This window comes from Brassica napus, unplaced genomic scaffold (genome assembly GCF_020379485.1).
Source record: "Brassica napus cultivar Da-Ae unplaced genomic scaffold, Da-Ae ScsIHWf_2426;HRSCAF=3135, whole genome shotgun sequence".
NCBI classification, from domain to species: domain Eukaryota; kingdom Viridiplantae; phylum Streptophyta; class Magnoliopsida; order Brassicales; family Brassicaceae; genus Brassica; species Brassica napus.
Window position 1 is genome coordinate 19,951 of NW_026015766.1, and position 11,685 is coordinate 31,635.

At 36.5% G+C, this 11,685-nt stretch overlaps 4 protein-coding genes across 5 annotated transcripts; 2 read left to right on the forward strand and 2 right to left on the reverse strand.

Moving 5' to 3' along the window:
• The first annotated feature begins 57 nt into the window (after positions 1–57).
• Positions 58–544, forward strand: LOC125601014. Its single transcript, XM_048773448.1, has 2 exons — positions 58–313; positions 420–544. The coding sequence occupies exons 1-2, from the start codon at positions 58–60 to the stop codon at positions 542–544; spliced, it is 381 nt and encodes a 126-aa protein (XP_048629405.1).
• Positions 545–5,315: 4,771 nt separating this feature from the next.
• LOC125601017 lies at positions 5,316–8,699 on the reverse strand. Its single transcript, XM_048773458.1, has 2 exons — positions 8,007–8,699; positions 5,316–6,471 (listed from the first exon to the last, which is right to left on the reverse strand). Exons 1-2 carry the CDS (start codon positions 8,243–8,245, stop codon positions 6,399–6,401), a joined length of 312 nt encoding a protein of 103 aa, XP_048629415.1. The 5' UTR covers positions 8,246–8,699; the 3' UTR covers positions 5,316–6,398.
• Positions 6,574–8,088, reverse strand: LOC106417079 (glutathione S-transferase T3-like). Of its 2 annotated transcripts, none has more exons than XM_048773456.1 (2): positions 7,495–8,088; positions 6,574–7,439 (listed from the first exon to the last, which is right to left on the reverse strand). In XM_048773456.1, exons 1-2 carry the CDS (start codon positions 7,711–7,713, stop codon positions 6,834–6,836), a joined length of 825 nt encoding a protein of 274 aa, XP_048629413.1. In that variant the 5' UTR covers positions 7,714–8,088; the 3' UTR covers positions 6,574–6,833. The 2 variants fall into 2 exon arrangements, with proteins under 2 accessions (XP_048629413.1, XP_022568766.2); XM_022713045.2 differs by having other exon boundaries at positions 7,537–8,087.
• Positions 8,700–10,396: 1,697 nt separating the features above from the next.
• Positions 10,397–11,427, forward strand: LOC125601015 (glutathione S-transferase T3-like). Its single transcript, XM_048773449.1, has 2 exons — positions 10,397–10,979; positions 11,035–11,427. The coding sequence occupies exons 1-2, from the start codon at positions 10,761–10,763 to the stop codon at positions 11,425–11,427; spliced, it is 612 nt and encodes a 203-aa protein (XP_048629406.1). The 5' UTR covers positions 10,397–10,760.
• The last annotated feature ends 258 nt before the right edge of the window (positions 11,428–11,685 follow it).

Below are 11,685 nucleotides of genomic sequence, written 5' to 3' on the forward strand. Positions count from 1 at the left end.
AACAAATTAAACCATACAATAAGAAGAAAAAAAAGAAGAAAACGTACGGATAAACATATGGAGACTTACGTTGATGCGATTGGTGTGGACACGGAAGCTACAACAACGATGGGTAAGCATAACAAAAAGAAGTTGAAGGTTATGGTTGCGATGGATGAAAGCAAGAATAGCTTCTATGCGTTGGAATGGGCAGTGGAACATCTCAGAGATGTTATTAGCGCAGAACCGGAAACCGATCAAGCAGGTGGTTTACTGACGTTGGTTCATGTCCATCCAACTTACCTTCAATATATCTACCCTTCTGGTGGAACTGGTGAAACAAGAAAAAAATCATCTCTTTTTCATTTGTATAAAATTTTCTATGCATGAATTATGGGAATTGATTCACATACATATTACGGGATTTGAATTATTCATAGCTTCGGCGGTGTATGCGACAGATTCAGTTCCAGAATCAATGAAGAAAGCACGAGAAGAGAGCACGATCAAGTTGTTCACACGGTCACTGGAGATATGTCGTGGCAAAATGGTGCGTGATATGTAACTACAAAAAAAGATAATGTATCCATGAGATAAGTTAAGGGCCTTTTCCACCACAGCGGATGGTTCCTCACAATGTCTTTAAAATGTCGTTATACATGACCACTAAATTCTCATGAGTTTTTTTATTAAATTAGTTGAAAAATATGTTTATGGTCTCTTAAAATCTCAGGTTCAATCTTGGATAAGTTGATAAGTTACTCTCGAGATTTTGGTTTTGATGTTTTAGGTGAAGACATAAACGATGATATTGAAAGGAGATCCTAAGGAGATGATATGCCAAGCGGTAGAACAAACTCACGTGGATCTTCTTGTTGTTGGTAGCCGTGGACTTGGCATGATCAAGAGGTTACAACTTTGAAATTTGTATTCTCATAACATGAATCATTTGGTCAACGGTTTTGAACATTAGTTTGGGATGCATGCAGGGTCTTTCTAGGGAGTGTGAGTGATTACTGTGCTCAACATGCGAAATGTCCTATTCTCATCGTGCGACCACCTAGAGAAACCGCGACCAGTAGCAGCACTAAGGAACAAAGAGCAAGTGAGGAAAAAAAAATCATGTGACTATCACTTTTGTGTTTTGTTCTGGAATGTGATAATTTTCTTTTTCATTCCGTTTGTATATGAATAAAAATTTAAAAATGTGGTGTTACTTAAACAATTTGTTTTGCGTCCCAACCTTTCGTTTGTATGCCTTTTTAAGAAAACCGGTTTGATCATCTGTTTGACAAAATAGACAATGAAGAATACGAGATGCAAAAGGAGAAGATAATGAAAGGGTATAGATTCACACAAAGGAGCTAAATTCGAGATGGAGTGCTGGGTGCATGAGAGTTGACCCTTCAGAGTTTCAGTTTCGGGTTCTTGAGCAAGCTCAACTAAGCTCTTCTAACACATCTCATTTTTCCCCGGTTAGATCAAGAGGATCAAGTCTTGAGAGAAGTCTGAACTTGAAAAGCTTTAGGTCAATATATATAAGAAAATTCTCATATACTAGTTGAGGTTTCCGGTCAGTGGGTTCTGCTTGTTGTAGTTGTTCATGTGTTAATCTGTTTTTTTTTTTGTTCTGCTTCTCATCACTTTTGTTAAAAACTTGAAAATTGATAATAATATCTTAACATTTTACAAAAAAAAAAAACTTTCATGTGAAATGACCAACTTAAATATTTTTTGTTATGTAAGATGATGGGCTTAAATGAAGAATGATCTTGTTATGTGGATGCTGATAAATTAGATGGGCTTCTAACCTAAAACTAATTGGTGATAAGTGGAATGACCCCTCTATCTTATATATTACTAAAGATCCCTTCCAACATCCGATGTGAGATACTTTGTGTCTAATACGTCCTTTCGAGATGATGATTTTTTTAGCGTCAATCTCGGAATACTCGGATAAAGATCGATGGACCAACTTTAAACCAGATCGATGTGGATCGGTTCAGACTGCGTGGATCGGGTTCTGATACCATGTTAAGCTAGATGAGATTCCAACTTAAAACCAATTGGTTAGAACCTCATCTAGATTAACATATACCTTACTCTACAAGATGACTTTTTGCCCTGTGATATTTTCAATATTTTGTAATTCATTGAATCAGTATAATATTTTGTAGTCAATATTTTGATGTGTTAACAAAAGAAAAAATAGAAAGTTCATGTCCCATTAATAATTTTGATTTTATAATTGTAAATAACAAATACTCATCAAAGTAAATCAAACTAAACCGGTTTATAATCCAAATTAGAAAACAATGGTACGTCTTTTGGAGATGTTCAGTTTCTCGAAGACTGGAGAATGAAGCTCAAGGCATGAAAGACACATGTTGGAATACGTGTGTAGCCAGTGTTGTTGAACACTACACGTGGGGCTGAATCCAGATCGTGATCTCCATAATAAGCAATTAATTTTATATTAATTACTAAAAATCTTTAAACGTTTTGAGACAGCGTATAAAAGCCCGACTCTAAAGTCCATTTTTCTCATACATTCTCTATAAAAGTTTTAGTCCTTTGAGACAGCATACAAAGGCTTGACCACATGTGGATTTTCATAGATTTCTATACCATACGATGAGTTACTTTGAGAGATAAGATTTGTTTCTGATATGTCTAATCTGTGGAGATGTGGGATACTTGATAGCTTCCTGCCCGAGAAACAAATATAGATTCGAATAGCCACTTAAGAGACATCCCTACTTATCCAATATATACCCAGCGGATGAACCGATAGAACAGACTACTGTCTCAACTGCTCCGAGTTATTCTATATATGATGTTTTTAGACGATAAGAACCTGGTAAGTTAGATATGAACTTTTTGATTAGATATAATGTATAATTTTTTGTAGTAGTTTGTAACAGGTGATGTCTTTTTGTATAATAAACCATGATAAATAGTATTTCTATCAAATATATGTGTACTTGATAGGGGGACATGTTTTGTAGTGAAAATGGTTATCATTTTTCATAATTTATAATGTAATTATGTGGTCATATTATTCAATAACGAACATACTTGAACATACTTTGCTAGCTGCATATTTAATAGAACATTTCACATACAAGTTAGTCATCAACCATAATCCAGAAATTCTATCTAGGCATTCTAGATCTTAATCCTAATCATAAAAATGTATGTTCTAAATTTCCATAAGTTTGCACCAAATGTTAGAAAAAAAAAAAAAAAAAATTCCATAAGTTCTAGTGTTACTAACACGGTCAAATAATTACTTCATAGATTACGCAAAGTTACAACTATTTTCACTATAAAATATTTGATAGAATAATAGTTTCTATATATTAATAAAGAAACATTAAAAAAATTGTAACCTTAAATTTGTATTAATTGAAAATAATTTTGTTTAGGGGTCAATTAATTAGGATATCAATTTGACTTACATGGTAGCATAAAAATTAATTAAAAATTAGTAAGTCCAAAATTAGTAAGTCCAACATTCAGTTGTTACAAAAATTTATATTAATCTAAACATAAATGTATATGATATGATAAATTAAATGCTCCACGATATTATTAAATTAATACTCGGTGATCTTATTAATTAAGATTATTTTTTAAAATGGTTCAACGTTAATTTATATTGTGATGCAACATAATAATTTTTTAAAAATTTTTTTGTAAGATATACTCTTAGTCTGTATTACTTGAAAAATAATTCAAATCAAAATTTGATATATTATGGTCTAAGTATTGCATTTTTTTTGCTATAAATCGTAAAATAATTATTTTTTTAAGTGTTGATTTTTTATTAATAGTAAAGAGATACACTTGTTCAAAAAACTTTTGTTAATAAAAAAAAATATTGTTCGGTTTTCAGATATTTCTCGCCTATAGAAATTTATATAAAGAGTAATACAAAATTAAGTTGTTTTGTTATTACCAAACAAACTTATATATCAAAATATTTTTTTCTTGCAACACAATTCTTTATAACTTAAATTATAAAATTTATATTGAATATTAAGAAAAAACTTTGGCACCTGCCTAATCGTTTTACATAGTCTAGGAAAACATTAATAATGAACTTTCGTAATAGTTAATGATAAAATCATGTTAACCTAATTTTTATTCTATACAAAGTATCAGTTGCAAACAAATAATAATATCATCTTTCTATATTTGGACCTTAAATATAATAATAGTCGATCTGCAAAATTTATGTTATCTTAATGTGGTCCATAACCAAACTATACTACAAATTATAAATTATAAGCATAATCTAATTTATAACTGTTTTTTTAATATTTTAATTTTTCATCTTATGTTGTCCAAAAAAGTAAAAATATGATATTATAAAAATTAAATGTAACTTCAAAATCAAAAATATATAAATTTTATTTCTTAATAAGTTAGTAAAAATATATTAATAAGATAATTTAATCAGCGCAAATCCTAGTCTTTTATTGTTACAGATGGTTTATCGTACGTACATACGAACATCAGTTTTTACAACACAATCACAAAAAATGTATACATCAATATCACATCAAAAAGTTAGTACCTAACTTACTATGTGATTAGCATCTAAGACCACCTCCATCAGTAAATGGGTACTTAACATTAAAGTAGTATTTAATTTTGTGATTTGATAGCTTAAGGACTCATGTTAGTGTATTTAATTTTTCATCCTCCATTGGTAGAAACCACATTGAGGTTCCTTAAATATTTTTTTTTTTAAAGTAGAATGATTTAAAATAAAAGCATACATAAAAGTTTTAATAAATATTACACAAAACATATTAATAATACAAATACAAATCGTGAACGAAAAAAAAACGATTAGCTGAAATCTTGAGGAGTTCCAAACTTTTGTCATATATTCTCAACCAAATCAACTTTCAGTCGTTGATGTATTTGGTTATCACGGACTTCATTCCGAATGGTCAGCATGCCCATAACATTATGGAGATTTGTAGGCATCTGTGTTGAAAAGTTTAAATCGACATGTGAACTTCGGCTTGATTCCGGTTGTTCGAAAACTGATACATCAGTAAGAGTGTACTTGTCTCGTTCATCTTCCACGATCATATTATGAAGAATGATACATGCTCTCATTATCTTTCCAATTTTTATTTTATCCCACAAAAGAGCTGGATTTTTGACAATGGCAAATCGAGCTTGCAAGACCCCAAAAGCACGCTCGACATCTTTACGAACAGCTTCTTGCTTTGTAGCAAATAAGGATGCTTTTGGACCTTGCGGCTCTCGAATAGATTGGACAAAAGTAGCCCAGTTTGGATAAATACCATCTGTGAGATAGTAAGCCAAACAGTAGTTATGTCCGTTAACAGTATAATTGACTTTTGGAGCTCGACCTTGTAATATATCATCAAAAATCGGTGATCGATCAAGAACATTGATACCGTTTAAGGTACCTGGAGGTCCGAAAAACGCATGCCATATCCAAAGATCTTCTGAAGCTACAGCCTCTAAAACAATAGTTGGTTTTCCTGATCCACGTGTATATTGACCTTTCCAAGCGGTCGGACAATTCTTCCACTCCCAATGCATACATTCGATGCTTCCTATCATCCCGGGAAATCCGCGCTCCTCTCCAGTATCAAGGAGTCGTTGAAGATCTTCTGGTGTGGGTCTTCTTAGATATTCTTCTCCAAATAAATCTATGATTCCTTGTACAAAATGTTCCAAGCATAAAAGCGCGGTGGTCTCACCAAGTCAGAGGTATTCGTCGACTGCATCAGCTGGGCAACCATATGCCATCATACGAATTGCTGCTGTTACCTTTTGTAATGGAGAGTGACCGAACCTTCCAGTAGCATCTCTTCTTTGTTGAAAGTATGGAATTTCAGCGGAGAGTCGATCAACAATTCGCATGAACAAAGGCTTGTTCATTCTAAAACGGCGTCGAAACATGTGAGAAGGATATGTTGCATCTTCACTAAAATAATCGTTCCACAACTGCATGTGTCCTTGTTCGCGTTGTCTTTCAATGTAAGCTCTTTTTTTTGGACTTTGCAGCTGCTTGACGATTTTCATGGTGAGTGTAAAGTTGCTCGAATTGTTCGTCCCAAAGTTGATCAAATGCTTCATCCAAAATATCTTCAAAATTGTGTGAAGAAGAAGAAGAAGACATTTGAAAGTGAAATGGTAAGAGAGAGATGATAAAAGAGAAATAGTTTGAGAGAATATGAAACGAGAGAAAACGTTTGGCACAATTTGAATCTTACAATGCAGCAAAAAAAGAGAGAAAGAAACCGTTAGGCACAATTTGGAGAATACAATTTTCTAAACATGCTACTACATTATAAAGGAAGAATATGAAACGTATGGAACTTTAGGATTCACATGCTACGACTTTTGAAAGTTGTTTGTTTGTGTCACATGCTTCCCTGCTGTTTCTTTTCCTTTTCTTGTTTGCTTGTGTCACATGCATCTCTCTCAACCATCAACCTGCAAAATTCATATGTATAGATCACTTACACAACAAACGTCACATGCCACTCACTTTATTTCTTTTGTTGTTTGTGTCACGAGAACTGAAACTCAATATTATACATTGAAATTCAATATCATAAAATAGAAACCAATATTATACATTGAAACCCAATATTATACAGACTCGAGAACTCAAACTCAGACATAATATGAGACACAATATCATACAGACTCGACATGCATATCACAGACTCGACAATATCAGAAACAATATCATACAAACTTAGAGACAACATCATAGAAACTCAGACACAACTCAATACAAACTCAGACACAATACCGTACAAGATCGATCAGAAACAACATCATACACGCCCTCAAACCAACAGATCATTGATCAGCTTGTTTTTCAAAGCTTGCTCTGGTTCAGTTAATGGCTCAGTCTTGCCAAGTAGCATCTGAAGCAATTTTTGATTGTTAACCTTCTCTCTCAATGCAAAGTCCTTTTGCCTCATGTCCCACATGTTCTCAAGGTCCATACACACCTTCCCTTCTGCTTCTTCAGTGTTAGCCTTCCTCACAGCCGCTTTACTTAGTCTCTTTGCAGCTTTGACACCCGCAGGCCGGACCTCCACACCATTTACGTCCTCTTCTCTAAGGCTACATGGAACTGACGTTGATGACTGTCCTGTTTGGTTATCAACCTTTCTTCTCTTAGATGACACACCATTTTTACTCGCCAGACCTCCACACCATTTTTGATCATGCCTCAGCTCCAACCAAGCATGCTCAAGTGTGAACTTGCTCTTGTAATCATTGAAGAATATCTGATGAGCCAGCTTTAAAACATCATCCTCACTTTGCCCACTAGATTTTTGTTTAGTTGCTGCATCATAGCACCCTACAAACTTGCACACGCCCTCATTAAGCTTCCCCCGCCTCGATTTACAGCCAGTTGAGTCTCTCTTCTGCAAACCAGCAACCTGTGAACTTGCCTCAAAATATGTAGCAATTCTTTTCCAAAAAGCCATTGCTTACGATAGGGTCTTTAGATGTATTCAACCAAGCACTGATGAGCACCTTGTCCTCAGTTGGTGACCATTTCCGCCTTTCTTTACGGTCACTCACGATGTCTGCTTCTTCATTTTCCTCTTCAGGCCATACAGTACCATAGGCAGACGCATCAGAGACAGAGGGGTATGGTTGTTGACTGTTTAAAAGGTTTTGAAAGCTACAAGGAGCCGTAAATGGATCCATAGCGAAGGGGAATGAATTAAAAATGGGGAATTAGAGCTTGTTCTGTTTTATGAAATGCAATTTGAAAGGAGAAGAGATATGAAATGAGAAAGGGATACTTGGTCGTTTTTAAAGCAAACTTAATGAGAGTTTAGTAGGTGTTAAGTGTAAATGGTCATCAATGCACTTAAAACTAAAAAATCAAGAAAGTCAATGTATCTACCTAAACAATTGCCATCAACTACATGATCCTAAAGTCCATTTAATTCTAACCTAAACCATGTCTAACACGCATTAAAGGATGGACAGCTTACCTCTGAACCTGAAGAGATGGTTTGACATCTTTGATGAAGAGAGTCTTCAATGTGAGATGTCTTCTCCTTTCCTGTATCTTGCTGCTCTTTGGAGGATCTTTGTCTTCAATGTTATCTGTCTTCTCCTTTACTGTCTCCCACGCGGCTAAACCATCCAAAGCTGCTACGAACTGTCCTGTTATCAAAACCGAAGACACTTGGTTAATTACAACACCAAAATCATCGGATTCGACAACCATAAACCTCAAAGTTGTCAGAGGAGTTGTCGAGTTGAATCAATCGGTTCCGAGAGTCACTACCTCTAAGTTGGAAGAGACAGACGAGATATCGAAGGCACCGGTGGAAGATCAGCGACTCGGTGCCGATAAAATCGATGGAGGAGATGGTGAGGAGTCACAGCGAGTTGGCTAAGGACTTGCAGAGCTTGGAGTCGCTGATCGAGAGGAACTTGAGGATGGACGAGAGGAGGAGCCACGACGTCGTCGGTATCGGATTTCCGGGGCTGGGACATCGTTGGTATCGGATTCGGCGCATTACTCCACTGCTGTCTCCTCTTTGTCGTCGTCGGCGTTAAATCACGAAGAGGAGAGACGGAGAGACCGAGCCATCATCAAGCTTTGGAGATTTCATCAGAAAAGCATCTCTGATTCTTCGATGACATCGAAGAGAGCACCGCCGAGACAACAATAGAGAGAAAAGACCACGCATTTTTCCTTTCGTAGAAAAAGAATCAACCAATATGAATATGCCACGTAGGAGTTCTTTACCACTCCTATAATCACTCAATTAAGGAGCGGTTCAGCTTAATAAATTCATTTTTCATTTAATTTTTTCTCTTTAATATATCAGAACCTCCTCTAGATGCTACCGATGGAGGTGCTCTAAGAGCACTTCCAATGGAGGTTCTACCCATAATTTTTAGAACCTTTGCATGAGGTTCTTCCCAAAAAAATGATCCCCACACTTACATACACTTATATAATGTATAAATATACACGTATAAATGTTTAGACTCCAATGGATAGACCTCCATTGGAGGTGCTCTAAGGGCATCTCCATCCCTACTCTATTTTTTTTTTCTAAAATATAGTTAAAATGAATTATGGAGTAAGAATGCTCCACCTAACCCCATATCTCAACTCCATAATGAATAATGAAAGTTTACTCCATAAATGGAGTAATCTATTTTTTTTTTTTCTCAACTCCATTATAGAGTGGGAAATGGAGTAGGATTGGAACAATTTTACTCCATTTCCCACTCTATAATGGAGTGTGAAGGAAAAAAAATAGATTACTCGTTTATGAGTAAACTTCATTATTCATTATGGGAGTGAGATATGGGTTTAGGTTGGAGCATTCTTTCCCTCATATCATTTAACTATATTTTAGAAAAAAAAATAGAGTAGGGATGGAGATGCCCTTAAGCACCTCCAATGGAGGTTCTATCCTTGGAGTTCTAAACATTTATACTGTATATTTATACATTATATAAGTGTATGTAAGTGTGGGATCATTTTTTTTTGGAAGAACCTCATGCAAAGGTTCAAAAATTATGGGTAGAACCTCCTTGGAAGTGCTCTTAGAGCACCTCCATCGGTAGCATCTAGAGGAGGTTCTGATATATTAAAGAGAAAAAATTAAATGAAAAATGAATTTATTAAGCTGAACCGCTCCTTAATTGAGTGATTATAGGAGTGGTAAAGAACTCCTACGTGGCATATTCATATTGGTTGATTCTTTTTCTACGAAAGGAAAAAATGCGTGGTCTTTTCTCTCTATTGTTGTCTCGGCGGTGCTCTCTTCGATGTCATCGAAGAATCAGAGATGCTTTTCTGATGAAATCTCCAAAGCTTGATGATGGCTCGGTCTCTCCGTCTCTCCTCTTCGTGATTTAACGCCGACGACGACAAAGAGGAGACAGCAGTGGAGTAATGCGCCGAATCCGATACCAACGATGTCCCAGCCCCGAAATCCGATACCGACGACGTCGTGGCTCCTCCTCTCGTCCATCCTCAAGTTCCTCTCGATCAGCGACTCCAAGCTCTGCAAGTCCTTAGCCAACTCGCTGTGACTCCTCACCATCTCCTCCATCGATTTTATCGGCACCGAGTCGCTGATCTTCCACCGGTGCCTTCGATATCTCGTCTGTCTCTTCCAACTTAGAGGTAGTGACTCTCGGAACCGATTGATTCAACTCGACAACTCCTCTGACAACTTTGAGGTTTATGGTTGTCGAATCCGATGATTTTGGTGTTGTAATTAACCAAGTGTCTTCGGTTTTGATACAGGACAGTTCGTAGCAGCTTGGATGGTTTAGCCGCGTGGGAGACAGTAAAGGAGAAGACAGATAACATTGAAGACAAAGATCCTCCAAAGAGCAGCAGATACAGGAAAGGAGAAGACATCTCACATTGAAGACTCTCTTCATCAAAGATGTCAAACCATCTCTTCAGGTTCAGAGGTAAGCTGTCCATCCTTTAATGCGTGTTAGACATGGTTTAGGTTAGAATTAAATGGACTTTAGGATCATGTAGTTGATGGCAATTGTTTAGGTAGATACATTGACTTTCTTGATTTTTTAGTTTTAAGTGCATTGATGACCATTTACACTTAACACCTACTAAACTCTCATTAAGTTTGCTTTAAAAACGACCAAGTATCCCTTTCTCATTTCATATCTCTTCTCCTTTCAAATTGCATTTCATAAAACAGAACAAGCTCTAATTCCCCATTTTTAATTCATTCCCCTTCGCTATGGATCCATTTACGGCACCTTGTAGCTTTCAAAACCTTTTAAACAGTCAACAACCATACCCCTCTGTCTCTGATGCGTCTGCCTATGGTACTGTATGGCCTGAAGAGGAAAATGAAGAAGCAGACATCGTGAGTGACCGTAAAGAAAGGCGGAAATGGTCACCAACTGAGGACAAGGTGCTCATCAGTGCTTGGTTGAATACATCTAAAGACCCTATCGTAAGCAATGGCTTTTTGGAAAAGAATTGCTACATATTTTGGGGCAAGTTCACAGGTTGCTGGTTTGCAGAAGAGAGACTCAACTGGCTGTAAATCGAGGCGGGGGAAGCTTAATGAGGGCGTGTGCAAGTTTGTAGGGTGCTATGATGCAGCAACTAAACAAAAATCTAGTGGGCAAAGTGAGGATGATGTTTTAAAGCTGGCTCATCAGATATTCTTCAATGATTACAAGAGCAAGTTCACACTTGAGCATGCTTGGTTGGAGCTGAGGCATGATCAAAAATGGTGTGGAGGTCTGGCGAGTAAAAATGGTGTGTCATCTAAGAGAAGAAAGGTTGATAACCAAACAGGACAGTCATCAACGTCAGTTCCATGTAGCCTTAGAGAAGAGGACGCAAATGGTGTGGAGGTCCGGCCTGCGGGTGTCAAAGCTGCAAAGACTAAGTAAAGCGGCTGTGAGGAAGGCTAACACTGAAGAAGCAGAAGGGAAGGTGTGTGTGGACCTTGAGAACATGTGGGACATGAGGCAAAAGGACTTTGCATTGAGAGAGAAGGTTAACAATCAAAATTGCTTCAGATGCTACTTGGCAAGACTGAGCCATTAACTGAACCAGAGCAAGCTTTGAAAAACAAGCTGATCAATGATCTGTTGGTTTGAGGGCGTGTATGATGTTGTTTCTGATCGATCTTGTACGGTATTGTGTCT